The 26,339-nt window shown below is 52.9% G+C and overlaps 1 protein-coding gene across 4 annotated transcripts in view; it reads left to right on the top strand.

The window, feature by feature from the left end:
- The window catches only part of SFXN5 (sideroflexin 5), a 113,364-nt gene that overhangs the window by 65,215 nt on the left and 21,810 nt on the right, over positions 1-26,339 (top strand). For 3 of the 4 annotated variants that reach the window (XM_059188049.1, XM_059188050.1, XM_059188052.1), the window contains exons 10-12: positions 7,855-7,945; positions 21,860-21,975; positions 23,952-24,037. In XM_059188049.1, the coding sequence (XP_059044032.1) occupies positions 7,855-7,945; positions 21,860-21,975; positions 23,952-24,037 (293 nt within the window). The remainder of the gene's footprint in view (positions 1-7,854; positions 7,946-21,859; positions 21,976-23,951; positions 24,038-26,339) is intronic. The other variant, XM_059188053.1, reaches the window with a different exon arrangement.

The raw sequence follows: 26,339 nt of genomic DNA, 5'->3' as shown, positions 1-26,339 counted from the left end.
TTGCCCCTTCAGGCATTTGGGAGGTCCTGGGCGAGGGTGGTGCACAGATTGGTGTGTCCTTCAAGATGTGGAGAGGAGAAGCTGAGGATTCTCTGTGGTAGAACCAGAATTATGATGAAGGCGACCTTTGGGTGTGGTGGGAACTAGGGAAGGGGCCCCTCAGTCACATGGGGCCAACTCTTCCAGGATAGAGCAGGGAGAGCCAGGGCAAGGTTGGGAGGGGGGTCCAGGTGGAGGGCACAGCACGTGGAGAGGCACACAAGAGAACATGACGGATTCCGGAGTGCTGGGGAGATGAGTGTAGCCACCATGGGACAAGGGATGGGGATGAGGTGATGGGGAACTGGGGAGGAGCAGGGCCCACATGGGAGTTGAGGTGCCACGTCAGCTGCCCTGCCTCAACTCAGGGAGCTGGGGTGTCGCAGACGGTGTAGGCAGAGTGGGTTGGAGGAGAAGTTGTGGTAGGGTGGCAGGCCCAGCAGATGACCTCCCTCATGGACAACCAGGTCCTGGATGAGAATGGACCTGTGGCTGGAGAGGAAAGCTCGGGGCTGAAGTCCTACTTGCTAAAGTCAGGAGGGGTTGGTAGAGCCAAAGTGTGAGAGAGGCTTCACGCCTGGTCCTCAGACCCCTCACCTGCAGCCAGGTCTGTGGGTGGCTGAGGTCTTTCCCTGTTGGGACATTCCTGGTCTCCATTCCCCAAGGGTCTGGGCCCTGAGGGATCCTTTCTGTATAGGATACGGTAATTGTCTGTTAACCTTTACTAGATACTGGAGTCCAAGGAGGTGTTCGAGGGCGGCTCCCTGGGCTGAACCCCTCCCCCTCCCAGTTCCCATTGGCCACCGGCAGCTCCAAGTCCCAGTATTAAAGTAGCAAATAATCACAAGAATCCTAATGGCTAACATTTTTGGAGGGCCTTCATGTGCGGCACCACTTAAGTTCTCTCCTGATTTCACAGACAAGGAAACTGAAGCATAGAGGTGGACCAGTGACAGAACTAGGATTCGAACACAGATTTAGTCAAATACTATTTGGCTAATACAAAGACCCCTTTTTCTTCCTGCTCCCACTGTGGCCTGAGGAGGAGGGAAAAGTCAAACCGTGTTCTTGGCTTCTAGTTTAGAGGAACTGTTACCATGCCTCCTGGCAGTTAAGTCTGCTCCCGGGTACCCTGGGAACAGCAGGGACTGGAAGAAAAATTTTGAGAGGCTCTTCAGGTGTAATGGGGTTAGACCCTCTCTCCAACTTCATACTTGGTTTCTGCACCTGTGCTTTCTGGCCAAGGTTGCGTCAGCAGCATGTATTTGTCCCTGTTCCAGAGCATGCAAGACCATGTCTGGCTGGTTCTGTGCTCAAGGGTGGTTCTGTGGTACCTCAGAGTGTTCCCTGTGATCCAACATGTACCTCACAATCTTCCCTGGGATCCAAGTTGTACCTCAGGGTGTTCTCTGTACTCAGGGTCTACTCTCTCAAGGTGTACCTCAGTCTGTTTTCTGTGGTCGAGAGTATACCTCAAGGGGTTCTCTGTAGTTGAGGTGTACCTCAGGGTGTTCTCTGTGATCCAACATGTACCTCACAATCTTCCCTGGGATCCAAGTTGTACCTCAGGGTGTTCTCTGTACTCAGGGTCTACTCTCTCAAGGTGTACCTCAGTCTGTTTTCTGTGGTCGAGAGTATACCTCAAGGGGTTCTCTGTAGTTGAGGTGTACCTCAGGGTGTTCTCTGTGATCCAAGTTGTACATCAGAATGTTCCCTGTGATCCAGGGTATACCTTAAGGTGTTCTCTGTAGTTGAGCTGTAACTCAGAGTGTTCCCTGTGATCCAGGGTGCGCCTCAGCGTGTTCTCTGTAGTTAAGCTGTACCTCAGAGTGTTCTCTGTGATCCAAGGTGTACCTCAGGATGTTCTCTGTGGTCAACGATGTACTTCAGGGTGCTCTCTGGGATCCTGAATATACTTCCGGCCCTGCTGTCCTTCTCTGTGCCTAATGGAAGTAGGGGCCATTAGCCTGAGAATCCCAGGTCAGACTGTTGTCTCACTGCCCTCACTGTGATTGGCTTTCGGGTTGGAGGGCCCATTGCATGGACCCTGTAGCAGAATCTGAAGTTTTCCAGAAGTCTGCAGATGGTGATATTGGCAGTGGTGAGTCCGACATGAATATCAGTTCTACATCTATTCTATTCTGGAGAGGACAAGTTGTTAACCCCTCCCATGTAAGGAGTCTGATGTAACTTGTTTTCCAGTAGGTGGCCAGCAGGTCCCTGCAGGACATGGTTCAGGGGTCAGGATTGGTCACTGTTGCTAGCAAACAAGACGTTCAGCTGCCGCTGAAGTTAACTGGCATTTTAGCCCATGTATGACTCTGTCCCAGCCATCTTGGCCCTTTGTCTGTGGATGCCAATTGACCTCCATAGAGGGTCATAAAGTCCCCGTGATTACCAAGAGTTTATGCTACAACAGGCGCCCTCTGCTGGGCATTTTTGGCACCTCTAAGATTCTTCGACCCACCCCAGCCCTGGCCCCACTAAGGCTCACAAAACCCCCTAACCATCCGCTTACATTATTACCCAGCACCCAAGAGTAGATCTAGTTTTGGAACCTCATGCCATCTCTCCTTTCAGGCATGTTCTCTTCCCCATTGTTCTCCACGACCCGTCGGTCCCCTTATGACAGGTGCTAGTGGAGTCCACAGCTGGCTACAGACCCCCTGGTATTTCCTACTTCAGAAGTTCTACTGAGCCTCCTCCCTTCTTATCTGGCTCTACCTCCCACTTACCCTCAGGTCTCAGTCAAGCTCCCCCTTTCTCAGAACACTTCACAGCCTTAGGGCCACCCGCCAAAGCAGTAATGCGCCGTCCGCTCGGGAGGACTCAGCCCCGCGTGTGTGGCATCTGGCCCCACAGAGCTGTGTTTGCTAAAGGTGGACAGCAGAGAGTGCACAGGATAGATCTCCTCTGTGGCTTTTTTCCTCCTGCCTCAGAAACCATTCCCTTGACTTATTCTAGAATATGTATTAAGCACCGACCCATGTCCCCAGGTACCAGGAATTCAGTAAGGAGTAAGAGACACAGGCCCTGCGCCCAGCACTTAGGACCTACTGGGAGAGTAAAAAGGTCACAGGTAAAAGCATTTCTGTGCTATTCAGTTTTTTGGTTTTTTTTTTTTTGTAAACAAGATACATGTATTACTTTGAGTCCCAACATTTGGAGAAGGTGAACAAATATAAATCACGAGACTGTGATCGGGACAGGGAAGGAACAGGTCTGGGTTCTGTGAGAAGCTGCGAGAGGGGTGGCCCGAGGGAAGAGGAGGCCTCTCTGACATTTAAGCTGAAAGGTGAGGAGGCTGAGGCCCGCAGCGCCCGGAAGGCGCTGGGAGGAGAGGTGACAGCGGGGAAGGAGGGAGGGAGGGCGGGCAGGAGAGAAGGAGGAAGAGAATTGGCTCATGGGAGGAGCAGGGCAAGGCGAGGTGGCTGCGGCCTTGCAGGCAGGGCCCTGTGGGTCTCTGAGAGCAGGGAGCAGCCCCTGAAAGGCTAAAGCAGGTGGATACCCATCTTTAGAAGACCGTCCTGGCTGCTGTGTAGAGAGTGGACTGGAGGGAGCAAGAGCGGAATGCGGGGCAGGGCGGGGGGGGCAAGTTAGGAAGTGGACAGTTGTCCGGGGAGAAGAGATGGGTGCTTAATGGTAAGTGGCCGGAGCAGAGAGAGGGCGTCACGTTCAGATCAGCTTCGCGCACTGGGCTGCATGTAGGGAGGGGGAGGCTCCTGTCCAGGAAGATTCCTGGGTTCGGGCGTGAGTTGCTGCTGGGAGTGGAGGAGGACAGAGGGTGGGTGAGGGAGAGCAAGCAACCTTGATCTGGGGCATGTGAAGGTGGAATGGCCGGAGCCCGTCTAGATAAAGGCGTCCTGCAGGGGTTTGCAGGCATGGGCTGAAGTTGAGGACACAGCTGGCATGCATTGCTCAAGCCCAATCCTACGTCTCCTCGCTGGCCTCACAGAAAGGAGGCTGCTGTTGGCCTGGGAAGGACCTTGGTGCCTAAGGGGACATGTATCAGCAAACTCAAGACACTGGAGATCTTGTGTCACTAAGCCCCCACCCCAGTCTGCTTCGTGGTGCTAGCTGGCACTTAACCCACCTTGGGGATTCTCAGGAAGCAATCTTCCCTCTTCTGCTCCTGTCTGCTGCCCATGGCAAATTCACTGGCCTGGGAGCCAGGACTTGGAGAGAAGTGTCCAGAGAGGGTCCGTGGCTTCCTCGGGCCACTGCTGATGTCCCATGGGTCCTGGGCTCTTGCTTCTCCCGGGACCCCTGTCTGCTGACCACAAGGGGACTGTCGTGTGTAAAACCCACACCCTGTTTGTTTTCCTCTCCACCAAAATGGAGCCCCTGTTTGGCTAATTTCTATTTTGTGGCTTATTTGGAGGCTGTTAAAACAGACCCCGGGGGACCCTCAGCAGTGATTGTTCCATATCTCATTATCTTTCCCGAACCCGATTATTAGCTCAGATTTTTCTGATCGCTAGCTGCTGTTCGTGATGAGTTGTGTGCCATTAATGCCAGCTGGTTCCCTTAAACAGGACCCACCATGCCAGGGAAAATGAGCTGGCATTCAGAGCCACCAGCCACTTGGCTTTTTAATTTTAATGGGCTCCACCAAATGTTCCAGGCCAAAGGGCCCCTGAGGAATCAGCACAGACGGGCTCCCAACCCCACTATGCAGCCCAGCCTGGTTCCTTCCCAGGCTGTGGCCATCCTAGCTGCTGGGACAGGAAGGCCTGAGTTGGGGGCTATGGCAGGAGTTGGGGGGGAAGTGGTCTTTTGCTTTCCCTGTATTTGTACCTTCCTGCTCTCTGGCTCTCATCAGTTGGGTGAGCAGGGTGACCCCACCAGCCCCTGGTCTCCTCACTTGGCTAGTCCCCTGCCCCTTCCCCGGCTCAGGCATGCTGGCCATGCTCAGGGATGAGCATGTTGGGAAGACCCCAGTGGGCTTCGGGGAAGGGCAGGCCAGAAGAGATCTGGGATCTGGGCGTTTCTTTTCTCTTCTTTCCTCCTCCTCTACCATGCCTCCCACACAGAGTTGGGGGGAGACAGCTGGGACACTCACTCTGGACTGTGCCAGTCCCAGTAGGAAGGCTTGAGGACAAGTCTGAGTATTTGCTACAACCAGTGGCCACTATTCCTCATCCTTCCATTATACTCCAGCCCTCCTTGTCCCCAAGAGGCTGCCAGGTGAATGTCCCAGCTGCCTGGTGGCCTCCTGGAGGGCTCCTGCTTTTTCTAAAAGAATATAGGGGTTGGGCTGGGGTTTGAACTTGGGCCTTTTGTTTTATAGCTGGGGTGGGGGTGCAGGCAGGGCTGGATCAAGGGTCCTATCTTCCCTGACTGGGGCTGCCCTCCTCTCTTCTGGGCCGCAGCCTCAGGCTGGTCTTTTCAGAGCTGATTTTGCTATGCAAACACATCAGACAATTTAGGCTTTGATCCTTAGATCTAGATCCTTAGATCCATCCTGAGATGGAAGACACTTTTAAAGTAAAGAACAACAGTTAAGAGCAAACCTTTGAAATTAGCAGACCCCTGAGTTCAAATCTAACTTTGCATGCCTCACAATAGCTTTAAGTCCTTAGGTAAAGTTCCTTAACCTCTCTGAACTCATCTGAACTTTTTTGAATCTGTGAAAAGAAGCAACATGCCCTATCTAGAAGTCTTGAGGTGGGGGTATAATTCAGACGTTTAATGGGAATGTGCTCAGCTCATGGCCTGGCACCTCCCCTTGCCCCCTTCCTCCTCTTCTCCCACCATCAACACCTGCCTGTGTGTCCTCCTGCCTCCCTCTGCACTTGCCCTCTCTGCACTCTATAGGAACATGGGCCCTGGCATCTGGGGGTTGGGGAGAGTCACAGAAATAGACAGTCACTGGTTGCAGAGAGCTGAAGAGCTTTGGACTCGCTGAGCTCCATCTGTGAGGCAGGGCAGCCTGGAAGCAGGGCAGCCGGACCTAGTGTGGGCCGGCAGCCCCCCAGCCTGCCCTATGGTCTCAGGGAAGTGTATCCAAGTTGCCACACATCTCCCTGCCTCCTAGCCTTTCCTTGAGTAAGCAGAAAGCACAAGAATTGGACTCTGAGGATAGCAGCTCGAGGCTTCCGATCTAGACCAGACCCCCAAGAACCCAAGCTGGATTTGCCTGTCTGGATTCTAGCTCCATGGGGCCCTGGGCTTTCTGTCTGCCCAGGTCACTGCACCATTCTTGCTTTGACTGCTGCAGTCACCCTGCTGCCCTGGTGGCCTTCCCCAGGCTCTGGATCTTCCCCAGTGACCTGGAAGGTCAAGGCCAGAGGCAGGGCTGTAGGTGCATGGTGGCCTGCTAGCTACCAAGTGAGCCCGAGCTGAGAGCTGGCTGCCCCAGGCCTCCTTAGTCCGGCAGTCCTACAGAGGCCCCTGCTGCCCCTCCTCCCAGGAAAGATCTACAGGGTGGGGGCTAGCTCTGGCCTTTGTTTGGGGGAGCAGTGGCCTCTCTACACCCGTTTCTGGTCTGGCCACGTGCATCTCGCCTTTTCTGTCTCTATGCCACATGTGCTTGTGCTGTTTTCCCCACCACAATTCTCTTTCTTCTGCTCTGCCTAACCCACGTTTCCCTCCTCCAAGCAAGTCCCCTTCCAGCCTTTGCTGATCTCCATCCATTCATCTGTTTGTTGGTTCATGCATGTATGCCTCAGTCCCGTTTACTGAGCAAGTACTACATGCCTGCCATTGTCCTGAGTGCCAGTTATACAAAGATGAGAAAGGCATGGTCCCCCCATCCCAGTCCAGCAGGAGCAGTGTGTGCTGGGGAGGAGGGACTCAGGAAGCAAGAGGAAGCAACTTCCTGCCTAGGAGAGGCGACCTTCTTACACAGCTTCATTCATTGAGGTCTCTTATGCCCTGAGCTCATGCTAAACACTAGACATACATTCTTACAGCAGCCCTGGGATGCTGTAGGTATTACCATCCCTTTTTACAGACAAGGAAACTGAGGCAGGGAACGGTTCAGTGACTCCCACTGGAAGGATTGCTCAGAGGTGGGCCTTATGGAACAGATGTGGACTGGGTAGAGAAGGAAGGCATTCGGGCCATCGGGACCAGCATGGGCAAAGGCCCCCAAGGCTCCCATAGCATCTGGAGAGCAGTAAGCTGGATTCCCGGAAGGAGAAGGTAGGGGAGCCACTTGAAGGAGATTGCATGTTTTCACACAGGTCATGGGGAGAAGCTGGTCATGGTAGATGTGGTTGGACCTGTGTTCTAGAAGGACAAAGGACAGCATGGGGGACGGAACAGAGTAGGGAGTGCACAAGGTGAAGGCAAGGGGGACTCCAGTGTCTCAGGCTGAGGTAGGGGGTTGGGGTCAAAGTGAAGAGGGCATGAGCCGGGGATGTGCACTGCGCCCTGTCCTGCTCCGGCCTCTGCTCAGCTTAGCTTGGCAGTCACCTGCGGGCACGTGTGTGGGTCTCCTCCTGAGCCCTGGTGCTCAGGCCCATGCCTGAGCCCACAGTGGGGCCTGAGAAAGGGGCTGCTCAGAGGCTGAGGTGAGAATGAGGGTTCCCACACTTAATTTACTTGCCGATTCTGTGCTCTGATAACAGCAGCATTTCTTCTTCTCTTCTCTGAGAGGTCTGAGGCTTTCCCCTCAGCCTCCCTCACAGGCTGCTTAACTGGGATGACTGGGCCGTTTGACGCTTTGCATGGCGGCACTGGGGCCGGGTGGCAGCAAGCAACGCTGAAGACTTGGGGTCCGGGCAGACAGTGCCGCTCACTCTCTGCTCCTGCCCCAACCTGCCAGGCCCCTGCCGCACCACGCACGCACGTTCTCTCTCTCTTCCGAAGGTGGGCCTTAATGTCCTGGTTCAGAAAGCCAACAAGTTCACCCCGGCCACCCGCCTTCTTGTCCAGAGATTTGTGCCGTTCCCCGCCGTAGGTAAGACCTGCACCTGTGCCGAGGCGCATGCGCGGGTGGGCGGGCACCTGAGAGTCACACCTGGGTGGGCGGGGCTGCAGGGATCTTGGGGAGTTGGACCGCCTTTGCAGATCGTTTCTGACATCAGGGGTCTCCTGGCGTGGGCGACTAAGCAGAACATGAGTGGACAGAAGTCAGGGTGACCGGGGCCCCGCTGGCAAGCCCTGTGACCGAGATCCTGCTTTGAACACCAAACTAGCCCACAGGCCCCCAAAGAGCTAGTAGACAGAATGCGGTGGATCCTATGAACTTGGCTGGGAGAAATATCTACACTAGCCTCGAACTGAAATTTAACATTTTCTTGCATTGTGACTGTAGGCAGCAAACCACAGTAATGAGAAAGTGACTTTTTCACCCATAGAAATCACAGATATTTTCATGTCCCATTACAGTTGTTACAGGAATTCCAAAATACTCTTTATGTGCAACACTAAGTAAAAATTATGGTATTTATTCATTCTGCTGGTAGGTCTTGTTTTTTAACTTATTAATTAAAGAGCATACCTGTTACTATACCACAATGAAAAAAATAGTTTGATAATGTATTCCAATATAATCCCTTTATAATCCTGGGTGTTTTGCTTCACGCATTTGGGGACATTATTTGGAGGGGGTGCATGGGCTTCTCCTGGTCCATGACTGTCACAGGGATTCCTGGCATAAAAGAAGGCCCAGAGCTCTTTCTAGTCTAGTGTTCTGAGCCCATGGGTATTGTGGACCATTGAGGTTCTGGAGGCCTCCATTTGTAGTCAGGTAATTGTGGTACCTGTGTGTGTGTGTGGGGGGGGGATTTCACTGCCTTTGGCCGAGACTTTGCTGGTTTTGGAGGCTCTGAGCTCCCAGAAGATGCCTTGGGCCATCCCATCAGGCCCAGCCTGGCTCTTGAGAATCCCACGCCTTGCTTGGAAGTGGGCGCTGGAGTAGAAAGTTTTTTAAAAACTGAAAAGAAACGGCATTGACAGAAGCATGAGGCAGTGTGTGATTCATCATCAAAAGAGAAGTATACACTTGAACCATGATACCAAGTTCAAGTGTGATGCCAGAGGACAAGGCGGGGGGGCAGCCCAGGAGCGGCGTGAGGTCCTGTGACCTCCCGGGTACCAAGGCTAAGGCTGAAGAGCCAGAGTCAGATCCAGGTTCATTGTCCCGATCTCATGCTTCACCTCCAGGGCTCAACTTCCCCACCTGTAAAATGGGAGTACTAGTACCTACCTTCCTATAGCCAAGAGCTGTGAGAGGATCAGACTACCACCGACCAGATTCCATTCATAGGAAAGTGCTTGGGAGCACCTGCAAAGCCCCTTCGAGGAGGTGGGAGATCATTACCTGACAGCCTTGTTCCTTGTTGGCCAGAGGCTAATGAACTCCCAGGCCCAGCTGCCTGGGTGAGCCTCAGCTGACCCAGATAATTGCTATAGCAACTCCACACTTTTAATGAACTCTCAGCTATTTCTGGCATGGGCCACTAATGGAATAACTCTTTAGATCTGACTTTGTTAAGGGGCCTAATTGAGCGAACAAGGCTGCCGATCTTGCGTTCCCCACTCTCCTGGGCTGGAGGGTCAGAGGCAGCCTCAGAAGGTGGGCGGCTCTGAGCTGCACTGGACTGGATCTGGGACTCAGCCGAGATGTAATCTGTCCTTGAGCCAAGCTGCAGACAAGGACTTTGCCACGGGTCCGTTCCAGCTTGGCTCTGCTGGCCATCTTGCTGGATGACCTTGGGGGTGGTCCTAACCTCTGGAGCTCCTTCAGGAAGAAAGACCCCACTTTCCGATTTAACCCTGTCTGCCATCCCCACCGGAGACTTTCTGACGCGTTCCTCTTTGGACTCCAGCCTGATTCTCCTTCTGGCTATCTGAGAGGAACCTGGCAGGTCCAGCCACTATTGAGGGGTCTTGAGATCTCCCTAGCCAGTTGCACAGGTTGCACACAATGTGGTTTGCCGTCCTGATAGTCCTAGTTTGCCAGGATCTTGAGAGCAGCAGATCCTCTCTGGCTGCTTCCTCAAGGCTGTTTCCCGAGTCCTGGCTGTGTGCCTGCCTTCCTTCCACCCCTAGCCCCGGTTTCTCCTCGCCTACACAGAGGCTTCCCCCTCCCAGACCCCTGATGTCCTCCCAGGCCCGTCTACAAATGGCGCCTGGTAGATGCCCCTGGTAGATGCCCATACGGTGGTGTGCAGGATAAACAAGCATGGCCCTTCACCGGCTTTGGGGACCCTTGTTCTCTCAGGCTCTCCTATAGCGCGTGCACATGGCTACCCTTCACCTTATTCTCAGGCTTAGATGGCTTCTCTAGGCCTCACTGTGTGCTGGCAGGGCCTTGGTACCTCCGGGCAATCACCCTGCTTTCCACTGCCGGCTAGGCCAGGCCAGGCCACGCCAACAGCAAGGCCACCAAGAAGCTTGCCCAGGACTTGCTTTGCCTGGTAGAGGGTCCATTGTCCTTCAGACCCTTGGGGAGCCAGGACTCGGAGCCTTTCGTGCCCACAGGAAGGAGGAGGTTGAAGTGACAGGATTAAGCCCTGGTTGGTGGAATGAGTATGAGCGTCCGAGGGGAGGAGGGGGCGGTGAGTGTAGAGCAGAAGGGCTCTTGAGGGGGAAGGGTCCTGAAAGGGCCTGCCTGTGTGCCCTGTGCTCAGAGATGACATCCCCACCCCCTCCTTCCTGGCCCAGCTGGGAACTCAGGCTCAGGGAAGGAGGAGGCTCCCGGGCTCCGTTGATTCTTCCCATTGCCCTGCCAAGTGAGTTCTGCCCTGCTCCAGCCTGCAGTTTGGGAGACAGGAGGACACCTTCCTTCGCTGGGCCCCTGCTGCCCCAGAGTGAGGCCTGAGACTCTGGTCACAGGACACCTCGTTCCCCAACTTGACTCTACTGCCCTTCCCCCTCTCTGGCCTTGGACCAGCCTCCACTTCAGCCCCTCCCCACTGGGATGTCTGTGACAGACTGTAGGCCTCCCCTGGGCCTGCAGGGGCCCTACCGTTCTCCAGGTCTTCCCCATTTTAAAGAAGAAGAAACACATCCCAACTCTCTGAAAGTTATCCCAAGTTGGCTACAGCCCAGACCGCAAAGGCCCAGCCCAGGCTACTTTCAGTCCCCTTGGATAGCCTCTCACCCACCACTGAGAAACTGAGGGATCTGGCCCAGAGGCACCCCACCAGGAGCACCCCACCTCCAGGCTGACCCAGGTTTTTCAGCGGGGGTTGTACGTGTGTGTGTGTGTGCACATACATGTGCCGAGCACATGAGGAGCCCTGAGGATGCCCAGAGCCCTTCTCTCCCTCACGGTGGTTCCAGAGCCTTGCTGTGCCCTGGTCCAGAGCAGCCATCATGTTGGAAATCTTGGTTTCTATTTATACATGGAGATGCTAGGAGAGCCGGTGAGCCCAGGAGCATGTGTGCTGGCATCGAAATCGATTGGGGACTGGTAATTAATTTGTTTAGACCTTAATTAATTCTCCAGTTCTTTCTTATTTGTGGACTGTCACGCTTAATTGTGTTCAGGAGCTCGAGCTCAGAGCAGGCCCTCCATTAATTGATGGTTGCTGTGAGGTGGGAGTTAATGGTTTGGGGAGCTGGGCAAACAGTGTAATTAAAGGTCAGTAGAGGAGGCATTGGAAAAACACCCCCACCCCCAGATCCAACTGCCAGTCTCCATGAGCAGAGTCCATTCCAGGAGAGGCAGGCCCTGCAAACAGCCTTCTCCTGAGGCCTTGGGCTGGGAGCTGGCAGGAGAGACCAGCAGGAGGAATGAGGGATCGCAGGTGCCACGAGGGGACACTGGTGAGAGGAAGAGGCATGGGGCAGGGCAGCTAGCCAGGGGCCAGGAGGGGGGGATCCCCAGGTGTCCCCAGGCCAACACATCTCCGTACCAGGCTCTGCATATGTGTATGCAGGGGTGAGGGAAGGAAGCCCTGAAGGTCACACACACACCCCTGCCCCACCCAGCTGCCTGGTCACATCCACTCCCAGCAGGGGCCTGTGGGCTCTGAGCTCCCTGAGGTGAGGCCCGAGCCTCAGTCTCCTCACCCCTTTGCCGGAACATGACTTCTTCCTGCACTGTCCCGAGTCCCTTATGTTAAATGTCACCGCATATTCCATTCACCGGGGAGTCTGTTCCTCGGGATGTCTGGGCAGTGCTTGGGAGAAGGTCTTCTGTCCACACATCTGGCCCACCTCATCTCCTCACTCCCTTCATCCCCCCCAGGCCACTGGGGTCTTGGTGTCATGGATTCCCCCTTTGTGGCTCCTTGCTTGGTGTTCAAGCCACCTTGCTTGCCTTGTCTGGGAGATGACCACGGCAGTGTGCCCAAGCCCCAAGGGTTAGTCCTGGCCACCCCACCATGCCTCATCCCCGTGGTTAGAAGACAGCAGGGTGCACCTGTATTAGCTGAGCCTGGGATGTGCGTTCCTTTCATTCGGTCAGTGACAATGTGGCATTCACAGCCCTTAGGCTCCTCTGGTCCTTTCCTTGACCTGGCCTCTGCTCATATTCCTTTGGAGCTGTGGTGAATGTTTGACCTCCCATTTGCCTCTCTCAGGGGCCCCAGGCCTTTGCACATGGCCCTGTTTGCCTGGAATCTCAGCTCTTCCCATTAACTTAGCCCCACCTTCTGCCTTCTCTGGACTGCCAGGCCTTTGTTTCTCAGCTCAGACACCTCCTCCTCCAAGAAGCCCTCCCTGGTAGCCCCAGTTAGGGCAAGACCACAGCACCGTGTGTGTGTCTGTGTGTCACCTGGACCTGCCCATTTTGTTCCTGAGTTTGCCTCCTTCATCAGACTGTGAGCTCCCCAAGACAGGGACTGGCTCTCATTCATCCCCAACCCCCAGGCTCACTGTATACCTGGAACATACTGTTCAGTGTGGGTTTGTTCAGTGATCAAATGAGAGCTGGGCAGAAAGGCTTTGAAATTGGGTACCCATCGTGGGAGCCCACCACGATGACACTGGTGGTCACATTCTATGGCTCCTTGGACATTCATTCTGGATTTGTTGTTGTTTTTCATTAAAAAAATTTTTTTTGAATGTTCTGTTTTCTTATGTAAGTTTTCTCTAATACCGTCAGTCATGCTTTTGGTTGGCAAATCTAGGGTGGGTGACCAATGAGCCACCTTACCAGGTCATCCGGGTCACATTCTCCAACCTTTCTGGGTTGGGTCTGGAAGGATGGGTGAGCTGGGCTGGGTGCCATAAGCACGAGCAGCCCTAGAGCTGACATGGGCCCCCAGTGTGTGTCAGGGCCCAAGGAGACATGGGTCGGGAGGCCACGTTAGCCAGAGAGAAGTCTCTAGTGGGCTCTGTCTTCCATTTCGTCCCCTTCCGTTAGAACTGCCTTGGTCACATACAACTGTGGGTCGCATTCAAGGAACAGGCACAGCAACTTGGCAGTGAGTATGATGAATTCGTGGGCAAGAGGTGCGGGATCTAAGATTGCAAGTTTTGATGTAAGGCTTGCTGTTCAAAAAAATGTAGCTACACAAGTGTAGGCTTGCCCAAGACCTGAGTTGGCCAGAGTGCTTAGGATAAAGATCTGGGGATTTTGTGGGCTGTGTGCTCAGAATAGGTCTGCAGTGTGGTATATGGCTCTGAGGAGGCTCACTCAGACTTGAGCTGCATTACTAGAGACAGAGAGCCCTGAACAAAGGAGTCTGTGTGGTTCTGGACCCCACTTCTCAAGAGATGCTCACACATAAGTGGGAGTATAACGACAGCAGGATCCTCTGAAAAACTGACAGTCTTGTATTGCAGTGAGCTGCCTGACCCCCCCTTCCCCGCCGACCCGTTAGGGAAGCATCCAAGTAGCAGCCTGGCCCAAAAAGCTATAAGGGGCACTCCTGTGTGATCAAGTCACCTGTTCCTGGGCAGCTGGCCCCAGACCTGGCATACAGTAGGTGCTCAGTGAATACTTACTGAATGAATGGCCTTCCGGGTCAGAGATTTTATAATGAGTGAAACCCGGATAGCAGAGAAATCTGCTTGGGTGGGAAAGGCAAGGCAGGGGAGGGGGTTATGAATGTGGGAGGCTTGCGGAGGTGGGTGGGTGAGCAGGGCCTGTACGGGAAGGGCCAGGGCCAAGGGCTATCTGGGCCCTGGGTGTTAGCTTGGAGTTGGAGCTTTATCCTATGATTAATAGGGAACTGCTGAAGAATTTTCAGCTAGGGAGCAACTGTGATAAAAGGGAGTTTTCCAGAAGATGAATGCGTTAGCAGGAATCTTTGGTGAAGTGATCCTGAACTTCAGAGTCGGCCTACACCTAAATTGACAGGCTGATTTTTCAGTCCCGAAATTCCCAGTCCTGAGTGTGTGACACGTTAGGATGGGTTGTGAAACTCTCTCCAAATTCTCAAGCTATTTAAAAGAAAATCTGTGTCTTACACCACTGCCTTTCGGGTGGAGTATTGGAGAATATCATGAAATCAGGCAAATACTAGGGTGCACGTCCCTATTGGATAATCATCCCTCCTCCAGAGGCAGGGCTGGGGGACTGGCATGAGTGGGACTGGCATGAGTGTGTGTGTGTGTGTGTGTGTGTTTTGGGTGGTGACGCCCATCCATTTCCACTTGTAGCTACACCGAGTGTGTCTGGCAGGGCCACGAGAGCCGGGCTAGAGTGGTTTTTGCCTCTGGGGAGGGTGCGGGGAAGCTAAGGGCCAAAGGTTGGAAGGAGACTGGCTTTGTTATTTACCCTTCTGCACAATTAGAATTATTTACTGTGTGCGCATATGTCCCACAAGGTAGGAGAGAGAGCGAGAGAGGAAGTAGAGTGGGGGGAACTTTGTCCAGGGTCACACTGGACCCAAGATGGGAGCTTGTCTCCTGGTTGCCACTGGAATGTTTTTGTTTTTGTTTTTGTTCTCATTAAAATGGTTCTGGATTTTCCCCCCCAATAATGTATGATTGTTTTCTAAAGTAAACAATCCTACTTTGCTCTCCATGGTAAGTCTGTGTATATTCCTCCAAATCTGAGTAAACATCTAAAAATGTAGCAATCTCTATTTATTGTATCTCTATATAACATAAATATGCCTGTATAAATATACATTTAATATAAGTGAGATCATACCATGTGTACTGTTCTGTAAACTGCATCTTAACCTCAGTAAGTTTTAGATGCCTTTATAGAACTGTCCTAAAATCTCAGTGTATCCTAAGAACCACAATAGTACCACACTACACAGCCTCTTACGTGTGTCCCTGTGTACACAAGAAGGAGCTTCCCCAGGACGGAGGTTTTCAAACAGCCGCCTGAGGGGGAAGGGGGCTTTAAAACATGCAGAGACCTGGACCCTATCTCAGATTTAGTTTCAGTGTCGAGAATCACAGTACCTAGAAATGGAATAGCCACGTCAGAGGGCATGCGCACACCTAGCTTTGCCGCATATTGCCAAATGAGCATACTGGCTTTTTACTCCGCCTGCAAGGATTACATTTTGGTTTCCCTACATTTGGTGTTATCAATCTTGAAAATTTTTTGTCCATCTGAAATGGTTCTTTTCTCATTTTAATTTGCATTTTTCCAATTCCCAGAATGGTTGAGAATTTTTTTCTTAACTTTATTGGGCATTTGGGTTTTCAAATAGAGAAGAGAGAAAAGGGGCACCTGGGTGGCTCAATTAGTTAAGCATCTGCCTTTGGCTCAGGTCATGATCCTGGGGTCCTGGGATTGAGCCCCTCATTGGGCTCCTTGCTCAGCGGGGAGCCTGCTTCTCCCCTGCCTGCCATTCCCCCAGCTTGTGCTTACTCTCTGTCTCTGTCTCTCTCCCTCTTGCTTGCTCTGTGTCAAATAAATAAATAAAATCTTTAAAAAATAATAAAATCTTAAAAAAGAGAGAGAAAAGAAAACCCATATTTCATACCATACACAAAGATAAATTCCAGAGACACCTAAATGTGAAAAGTACAATGTTTAAAGCTCCTAGAAGAAAATATAGATGAACCCTGGGGAGGAGCAGAGACATGAAAAGCGTATACCGGAGGGGGAAAGGATTGCTTATTTGATGACATGTTATACTGCATGCCAAAAGTCAACAAAGTGAGGAAAAAGAGCCTCACACTATTCATAAACCATTTAACCGATGAGGATTAGTCTCCAACACATCCAAAGAACACCCGCAGATAGATTTTTCTCTAGATTAAAAAATCTATCTTTGAGTTCACGTTCATTGAGTTTTTACTATTTCTTTCATGAATTCCTACTGAAATATTTTTGGGGTGATTTTGATAACTACCTTTTTCTCAACAAGTGTTAAATCTCTTTATACATTTTATGAATATTTTTGGCCAAAAGTATCAGACCCAAACTGGCTTAAACTAATAAATGAAGGTATTACCTCACAGAGGTCGAGTGCCAAGTGAGTCACCCCGGGCCCTTCCTTCTACCTCTGTGCTCTTCAGCCCCTTTGGGTCCTAAAATGGCAGCAGGAAATCCAAGCAGCACTCACAGACCCACCACAGCCCAGACGTCATCAGGAGGTTCTGCCTGCTGCCTCTTCCTCAATGAGAGGAAACCCTTCCTGGAAGTCCCCTGCAGACATCCCTCATTGGCTGGGGCTGGTCACATGTCCCTTCCTCCATCCATCACTGGCAAGGGAGGGATTTACTACAATTAGTTAAAACTCATCCTCTGGGAGTAGAATAGCTGTTGGGAGTCAGTCACCATGACCTTCTGCTAACGAGTAGTAATGGCTCTTTGTCACATAAAATATATTTTCCCAGCTTCCTATTTCTTAAAATTCACAGATATCAGGGGCCATATTTCTCAATGCTTAGATGCCTCAGTTACAAGGGGCATGAATACAATAGCCTTTCGGAAGAGTAGAGAACTGTATTCCCTGCTCACGTGAATGAATAAACAAGCCTTCACCACGCAACCAATCTTGAGTCACTTTCTTCAAGATCAGAGTTTGAATCTGAGCCTCACTCACATTCTCCACTTCTCTTTTGGACTTGGGTTGTTAAACCCAGCATCACAACCACCACTGCTTTCTGTCACCCTGCTTCTAGTCTTGGCCCTTTGGGCCCCTTTAAAACCAACAGTATAATTTCAAAGCATAGAGAAATATGAGGGAATTTTCTTTTTTGGTCTGCATTTCCTACTTGGTTATATTTGAGGTTTCATTTTTTTTTCTTTACTTGAAGGAAAAACTATTCCTGAAGTTAATCAGCTTCTTTAGGAAGTTTCTCACCTATAGCCCCCGGAAGTGTGGGAACCATGAGTAGGTCACACCGATCCCTGATTGCTTTCAAATGTCTATGATCTACTTAGGAAGTTTGGCCGTTTCTTTTCACTTCTTAGACAAGGAAAGCCCGGTTATATTCTCATTGCAAAAATTCAAATGGTATTTAGAAAAACAGGGTTAAAAAAAAAAAAAAAAGAAGGTGGAAGTCTTTCAACAACCCCTAATTCCTAAATTTATTTCCCTTCCCAAGGGAATCACTGTGTGAGGTGTGAGCCTTCTGGAATGTTACCTGTGGATTTCTGGGCACACAGTAGGCGCATCCCAGTTATGAGGTTTTACATAGAGTTAATCACTCTGTACGTACTCGGTAGCTTTCTTCATATAAGTTTGTTTTGGAGATCTTCCCATGTGAGTTCCCTAATGGTGGACATTTAGGTTGTTTCTAATTATTTGCTCTTACAAACAGTGCTATAATTAACATCCTTGTAAATGTCTCTTTGTGCATATGGGCAAGCATTTCTTTAGGGTAGCTATCTATGGTTTGGCAATTTCTGCTGTCTTTAATTGCATTGCCTGGTATCTGGCAGACGATCTTCTGCATGTACAATAACTTTTCATGTCCGTGCTCCATTATAGTGTAAGTTCTAAAAAGATGTTTTAGGCAACAATTAGGAATCTAAGTTTAAGTTCAGATTCTGTGCAGACTGCTATGGGTAGCTGAGGTGACACTTGAATGAACCTCTACACGTGGCCAAGTTTACACATGCACCGGCCGCGGGTAAGGGCTTCCGCTCCCTCCACCCCGACGTCCATTGTAAGGCACCTCATGACTTCTAAACCATTATAATGTGGGGAAATGCCTCTTAGAACCAAGGAGTGAAGATATTTTGTTGTCCCCAAAGGAAAAGCCCAATATCCCACGGCTTCCCCCTTGTGTTTGAATGGTCCTGTCCTGGGAGATGCAGTAACTGCTTTACCGAAAACTCGTTTCCCCCATGGGTGGGCATGTTTCTGGACTCCTAACCCCGCCGGTCCGTGCCTCCATTCCTGTGGTAGATCAGGGGGTAGGCTCCCCCGCTGTCTCCTTTTGGAGGACTTTTTTTTTTTTTTTTTGCACATTTGCCTTTCTGTCTATTGCTCTCTCTTCTTCCCTGCACTGTCCCTTTTACACAGGGTGCTTCATTAGCTGTTCGCAATCTGCATGATTTTGCATCACGATGGGTCTGATGTGAGAACATCTGCAGCAGTCAAGAGCATATTTTCCTCAGGACTTGACACTGAGCTTGCCATCAGTGTGAAGCGATCTCCCTCTCTCTCCTTCTCTCATCTTGTGACATCTCTCAGCAGAGCTTCTCCAACATCAGTTATGCCTGAGTCTTGAATGGCGTCAATCCGAGTTGAAAATGTGCCAGCTTTCTTAACATGATCACTAACAGACTGCTTAATTAACCTGCTGATACTGTCAATAATAGATCTTGCTGGTGTGCTAGAAAGGAGACCCATGGCCCACGGCTGGTCTCTATTTCTCTCTCTTTTTTGTTTGCTTCGGCTCTCAGTGCTCGTGACTTGGGAGCTGGACTTGCCAGGAGTTGGGATAGGAGGGATCAGGGAGCCTCAAATGGAATACAGCAGAAATGAATGCTCTGGATGAGATCACAGAAATAAAATCACTGAGACGGTCTCATGTTCTCATTGCTCTAAGACGGGGATAGCTGGTCACCTGTGCATACAGCAGGTGCTCAATAAAATGGACCACCAGTATAGGTCCAACAGAATATACTGCGGGGCATGTGCCATTTGAGTAGTCAGGAAGAACTGTGGGCATTCTGAGGGAGGGAGCTGGGGGTGCCATCATTTTAGGGTGTTTTTTAAGGATTTTCTCTGTCTTTTTTCCATCCAGGTAGCTTAGAGGAGGAGAGGCCTTACTTGTGCCTGAACTGTCTTGGAGGGGCTGAGGGGAAGGACACTGGGTTTTCACTTCTTTTCCTGCTGTGTGTTTCATCCCAAGTGGTTTTGTGTTTGAACCAAAGTCCTACTCCATCAGCTGTGGCTACATTCTACACTGGAAATGGCAGAGAGCAAGCAAGATGCTACCATGAGTCTGGGACTGGTGAACCACCGCCTCTAAATAATCTCTGTCCCCTGCACCTGTGCCCACATGGGCACGCCTTGGGGCTAGAGATGTTTCAGCTGTCCCTGGCTTCCCTAACCTGGTGGGGGCTTGGGTGCAGAAGCTAACGTTCCATGTGAGCTCAGCCAGTGCCCATAGATTCCATAGCGATGCTAAATGCAGCAGGTCCTTTTATAACCAGGGAAACCTGGTAAGGGTGGTGGCATCGGGTCACAAGAATGAGCTGGTGGCTCCTGACTTCAGGCGGATTCTCACCACCTGGACCACATTCCTTTAGCTTTGCCTCTCCCACAGCGGCAGTGCTGGTGTGGCAGTGATGTAAGCAGTTCTCAGAGGGCAGAAAAGCCCAGTATCTTCTCCGGTGGTTTTGTTGGATCTCCTGGGAACCACCCGCCTGGCTGCCCCAAAGGCGTGAGGGGTGCAGAGTGGTCCTGGCGCCACTAGAGGGCGAGGCGCTAACACTTGGCCAGGTGTCCACTTCCCAAGGCCACTCTGGGGGCCATTCTGGGCCCTAACCCCTGGACTGGCAGCACCCGGGGCCGCAGGAGCTTACCCCTGAGAATGAGGAGGGCAAGATTCAGAGCCAGGACTGTCACTCAAGCCCCACTGGCCCCAAATCCAGGCTCCCAACCCTCTCCTTCCTTACCTCCAATTCACCTTCCATCTTCTGTCTGTCTCTATGGAAGACAAGGGTTTCTCAATGTCAATGTCAGCACTACTTGCATTTCGGACCAGATAACTCTTTGTGGTGGGGGCTGTGCCCTGTAGGATGGTGAGCAGCACCTCTGGTCTCTCCACCATAGACGACTGTAGCCACCCCCACCCCAGGTTGGGATCATCAAAAATGTCTCCAAACCTTGCCAGATGTCTCCTGAGCTCGCCCCTGGCTGTGTGAGGCAGGTGAGCAATGCTGCCGGAAGGACAGGAGGGACCGGTTACAGGAGAGGTCTGCCCATGGTTACCACTGCGGCTGAGTGTCGTGTGGAAACACAGGAGCTACTCAAGGACGGCATATGTGCTGTAAATACATTTTAGAGCTGTATTCGGTTTCCTGCTTTGCTTCTCCAAAGACTGCAGAGCATCTTGGCCCTCCTCTCTGTTTATTCCACCTCCCCAACGTACTGAAACGGGAGACTGAGTCTCAGAGACCCTCAGGGCCTCAAGCCGCCCCTCACCTGCGGCACCCCGTCCCCCAGCTGCAGGCACCCTCGCCGCCTGCTCCCCAGCCTTGGCTCGGGCACCAGGAGCATCTGCAGTCCTCCTCCCACTCCACCTGCCCACTAGGCCCGGCAGCCCCGCAGCTCCCCAAACCCTCGTGCCCCCCCACTGGAGGGAGTGGGGAAGCAGCAGGTGTTGATGCTAATCAGCGTTCACAGCCCAGAACTGCAGTCGCTCCCAGGCTCACACACTCCCCAAAATTAAACACTCATTATACAAAATTAATTGACATTAATTAGCAAAAATTAAAACTTTAAACACAGCAAGGCGCTTTGGGGGGAGGAGTGAAGCAGGCGGCCTCCACATTTGTCACCCCCCCACTCCCCACCCGCCCACTACCCTCAAGTCCCCCCACTTTTAGCCTGGAGCTGGGTTGGGGGAGGTCAAGCTAGGTCAGCCCCGGCCCGGCCCTGCGAGTTCCAGTTGAGAAGAGCAGAGGGAGACTCCTGGGGCTGGCCACCAGCTGACATGTGGCCCCCAAAGCTCTGGCATCCAACGTTTAACTGAGGAGCTGGGAGCCCCCCTCCCCCCGCCCCCCACCTCAGCCCAGGTCTGTCATGATCTCGTTGCCCAGGGACGGAACCCAGCCATCTGAAGTGACACTGTAGAAGGCTGGCCTTTATCTCTGCCTGACCCCCCCACCCCGGACCCTCCTGTCTCCTGGGTCCTCAGAGGTTTAGTTCTGTCCCACTTTGCTGTGTGACCTCAGATAAGTCACCCGCCTCCCCTGAGCCTCACTTTTCCTTCCATATGATGAGGGGGCGGTGCTGGGAGAGCACTGAGGTTCCTGCCTGCTCCGACACCTGCTGTCAGAGAAGCAAATCTCTGGGGACTTGGTTCTCTCTGAGGAGCAAAGGGCTGAATGGCGGGGGTGGGGGGTGGGAGGGGCTCCTCAGGAAAAGACCAGAAAGGCAGCCCCAGGGACGGAATTGCTGGTGACAGAACATGGGGCACTGGCGGAGCGTCTTCAAGCCAGGGAGCCCTTGCTGATGGACGTTCACTTTGCCTGCCTGCCAGGCCCACCCCTTGGGGAAAGGCAGGCAGCTCCTTTGAAAACTTGTCGCTCTCTAGGCCCTGAACCTTGTCCCCTTCCTCCCTCCCATTGGTTATTTTCTGCCTTAGCTCACCAGGTTCTCAAGGGCCTCTGAGTCCCTCAGCAGGCTAAGGGAGGGCGATGAGCTGCAGAACCATACCTTCACCCATTGTGTCCGAACACAGACGCGACACTTCCTTGGGACTATTGCTGCTAGGGGCCAGGAGGCTTGGGTGCAGCCTAGTGACGTTCTCCACCAGCTAGAGTGGCATTCTCCCCTCTCACTCCTGCCCCCTGCTCCCCCCTCTCTCTCTCCAGCCAGTGCCAACATCTGCAACGTGGTCCTGATGCGGTATGGGGAGCTGGAGGAAGGCATTGATGTCCTGGATGGTGACGGCAACCTCGTGGGCTCCTCCAAGATTGCAGCCAGACACGTGGGTCATCTGGGGGGCTTGGGACACCGGTGGGGAGGCCAGAGACTGGGAGAGGGGTTCGTTCCTCTGGGGCTTCTCTGTGTCCTCTGTCTCCTTGACCCATCCTGCCTCCCATCTGCATCAGCCCTGGGCCTCCAGGTCTGGCCCCTGCCACGCCTATCCCCACATGGTCCCTCCTCCCCATCCATCATTGCCACTGCAAGACACCCCATCTCTTGTCCCAGCCCCTCAGGACCTGGCTTCTCAGATCTGTTAATTGGAAAGGGCAGAGGAGATGCCCTAGAGCTTTCTTTCCCCCACCCCGGGACCCAGGGTGCTATTCCCTGGGCCTTCATGTCCTCCCGGGCCAGAAGAGAAGGCATAGATGCAGGTGGCTTGCCGTTCTGGGCTACCAGGGTGTTCTGCGGGTGCTGCCTCACAAGGGATCTTGTGTGGCTGAGGCGGGGGTCTGGGGAAGAACAGCTCACTGCAGGAAGGCCCTCTCCCATCTCTCACTTCACCGGCCTTACCCACTCCGCCAACTGTAATTTATTTAGAAAATTCTAGCACTTTTGTCTTTTTCCCCATGCTTTCCCGGCCTTTGCCCAAGTGGTGGTGACTGGCTTGTCTTTCTCTGGCCTCTGAGAGAGGGCATGGGGGGTCAGCCATGAGTAGCTGAGCATTCACCCCTGCCCCAGCCACTACCCCTCATCAGCTCTCACGATGGTCCCCAAATGTCACCTGTCAGCGAGACCTTCTCTCTAATCCCCTACTCGGGGAAGACCCTTCTCTTGTCCCAGTGCTCCCCTCTCCACTGGTCTCAGAGAAAGTGAGTGCCCATCCAAGGCTTGTGAGGGGCAAAGGGCTCGGTGGCCCCAGGGCCTTTGCTGCACCCTCTGCTTCCTTGTGCTGGCTCTGGGCACCCCCATCATTCCCACACCTGTCTAGGAGACTGGAGGGACCTTCTCCCAGGCCTTGCAGAGGCTGATCATGAAGGACTCAGGTTCCTGAGAGAAATTTTCAGCCCTGTACCACTCCATCCTTGAAGGGGATTTGGCCTCAGTTTCCTACCCAACCCCAACACCCCATCCAACCCTAGTGCTGCCTCTGATGTGCTAAGAAGGAGGCCAGCCATGGTAACTCTCTTCATGGTGCAAACAGCAGGGAACCCCGGGCTCTTCTTCAGCCCTGGGCTTCCCTCAGCTTGGCCAGGTGAGCCCCTTGTGGTCTGGGAGCTATGAGCTATTCCTTGAGTCTGCTCTGAGGGCCAGGAGCCCATGGCCTTGAAGGAACTCCCCACAGTGACCATCAGGGTGCAGACCAGCCTCTAAGCTGTGCCTTGACCCTGCCCCCACTCCCCAGGAATCCCAAGGGACCTCCCAGAGCAAGGACCCCAGCAATCCCATATGGAGACACAGCAAACATTCAGCACAAGCATTTCCTGCTTACAAAGCTGACCTCTTGTCACTGAGAAAGGAGCCAGGAGATGCAAGATCCTCCAAATCATTGTGTTTAAGGGGTGTCAAGAAGGGGGAAAAAAAGTCAATCCCAGAATCTCTGTCCTCCTTCAGCACCAAGAGACTCACGCAGCTCAGCAGGTCCCAGCTGTTTGTTCCAGGCCTCCCAGCGCCTGCTTTGTTTTTAGAGCATCTCGAGTCCTCCATATGCTTCCTCCCCAACCCCTGCGCCTGCCACCCAGGCACCCCCCTGGGCACAGGCCCCCTTCCCGGGGCCGCTTCTGTGTTGCCACCCCTCCCCAACACGTGGCAGGTGACACGGATCTGCTCTTTTCAAATCTGCGCGGTGGGAAGATGGGGGTGGCTCTCCTCTGGTGTTTGGAATCAGGCTTCGTGAGCAGCTCCCTGAATCATCCCATTCCGCCAGATGTGCTTAGCAGCGGCACACACACCTGGGGGCTCCAGACAGGGCTTCACTGCCAGGTGGCTGTCCCCCACCCCGGGGAGCTCTGCTCACCACAGCCTCTGCTTGCCCCTCAGGCCCTGCTGGAGACGGCGCTGACGCGAGTGGTCCTCCCCATGCCCATCCTGGTGCTCCCCCCGATCGTCATGTCCATGCTGGAGAAGTGAGTTGGGGCAGCCAGGAGAGAGGGGCCGTCCCTGGGGAGGAGGGTGAGAGGGAAGGGGAACCAGCTGGCCCAGGGCAGGGGACGAGAGCAGCTGGCAGCCCACCCTGCTTGTGTTTGTTCAGACACTCCCCGGCAGTGCCGCTGGAACTGGGAAGTAGGAGGATTATGGCAGGAAGACCAGATTTGGGTTAGGACCACACTGTTCAGGCATCGCACCACGAGGCAACTCACCACCTCACTGAGCCTCGGTTTCTCCTTTATAACATCCGAGTAGTACTAACCTCCCTGCCTTCCCCCAAAGCATGTTCTGAGAACGCATAGTTGTCATGACTATAAAGCTAGAAGGGGACACGATCATAGGAATGGTGCCGTGATCCTTTTACTTAATGAGTGTGAGGTTGAATCATGAAGAAGAAATGCTGCTTGAGGGGCAGGTGAGGGGCCGAAGCGGGGAACCAGAGCTGACCTTCACGTAAGTTTGGGCAAGCTCTGAGGGTCAGGGTGAATCTTGGGGGATGGCAAGGGGCTGAGGAGGGTTCTAGGTGGAGATAGCAAGATGAATATAGGCCCAGAGGTGCAGAGTCTGGGCTCACGCAGGTAGAAGGGAGGCGGGGAGCACTGCCTCCTCTCCTGGCAGCCCAGCCTCAAGGCATAAGGACAAGTTCAGGGGTGCTCTAGCTGAGGCTCGGAAGCAGGACTTCCCTATTCCCATAGTACGGTTTATAATAACAGCTAATATTTATCAAGTGTTTACTCCAGTGCCCTCTCAGCCAGGTCTCTGCCTAAATGCCAGCTCCCCAGACAGTCCCTCCCTGACCACCCCATCAAGATCAGAGCACTATGACTCCCTCTTCCCTCCATTGCCTTATTTGTATTCAAATAGCTCTTAGCAACATCGGAGACTCTTTACCTAGCTGTCCGTTATCCGTCTGGTCCACTAGAATGCCATCTCCGTAGAGGCAAGTTCCTTCTTTTTATCTATGGCCCTGTGCAGCATCTGGCACAATTCCTGGCATGTAGTAGAGGTGTCGTGTTTGTCAGATGAGTGAGTGATCTCATTTACCCATCATGACAGTATGGCTGTCGTGTACAGAGCTAAGTAGAACAGTCCCATTTCACAGATGAGGAAAGCAAGGCAAAAAGAGGTTATGTCATCTGCCTGTAGGAATCCAATAGGAAATGACCGAGCCAGGAGGGAGCTGGGAGTGCAGGTGCAAAGCTGGGCTCTTCTACCACGTGGGCGGCTTCAGGGCTTCGAATCACATCATGTGATCAGCATGTCTTTGCATCTTGTCCTGCATGGAGACAGGACAGAAGCAGATTTGGGGTCCTGGTCTCAGGAAGCCTCTATTTTGATAGGAGAGATGGGCATGACCCACACACAGGTCAGCTGGAGGTGGGACTGGGCAGTATGTAAATGGACCCAAGGTGACCTTGAGGGCAGGGAGCACTAGACCAGAGAAGGGCTGCCGCTGACTCTGAGAGCAGGGCAGGATTTCTGTGGCAGGCTGGCTTTCTGGGCAGGGTGTGGGTCCGTTGTGTGGGAAATGGAGGAGTCTAACCAGAGGGAAACAAAGTGTGCTCAGTGGGACCTGCTGACGGGGAGCCCTGAGCCCAGCCAGGGAGATGATCCCTTACTCCTCATGGAAGAGGGGGAGTTGTGGGAGGGACCCGAGCCTGTGACATGTTGAGTATCAGGATTCAAGAAAACCAGTCTCATGTGGGAGATCTGGGAGAGGAATTGCTTTGGTGCCCACGGCCCTTGAGTCCGTAGCTGCCTCATGAACTGAGGCTTTGCCCCAACCCAAGTGACTGTGAATGACTGCCAGTGCACAAGAGGAGACCACCAGGCAAATAAGGAAGGCGGGGCTTCTGTCTTCGAGGCTGCTGAACCCTGGGCCTGGGGTTTTATCTGTGATGCCTTTCCATTTGGCATCTGAGTTGGGTTTGCTGGAAGTGGAGTGGAGGGATGGTGAGTTTGGGAACTTAAATAGCCTAGGAAAGTTGGCTGGGATTTTCTAGTTCTAAACCTCCCAGCCTGGGATCTGCCCAGAGTCCAGGTGGCCATGGGTCTGGCTCAGCTTGGAGTCTGAAGAAGGCCCTCAGGTAGGTGGAAACAAGTTGGCCATTTGGTTCTGGCAGCCCTGTACTGGGTTAGTCCTTCTCTGATGTGCCTGAGAGGGTCTCTGAGGAAGAGAAGCAGTCGAGCTCAGGGACCCTGAGCAGTATCAAGACCCAGGCTGTGCCCTCAAGGACTTAGTAACCTCACATCCGTCCAGCATAGCACAACTGGTTGACA

Source organism: Mustela lutreola, chromosome 9, assembly GCF_030435805.1.
Source record: "Mustela lutreola isolate mMusLut2 chromosome 9, mMusLut2.pri, whole genome shotgun sequence".
NCBI classification, from domain to species: Eukaryota; Metazoa; Chordata; class Mammalia; order Carnivora; family Mustelidae; genus Mustela; species Mustela lutreola.
Note: the sequence above shows the minus strand (reverse complement) of the source record. Positions and strands in the feature narration are given on the sequence as shown.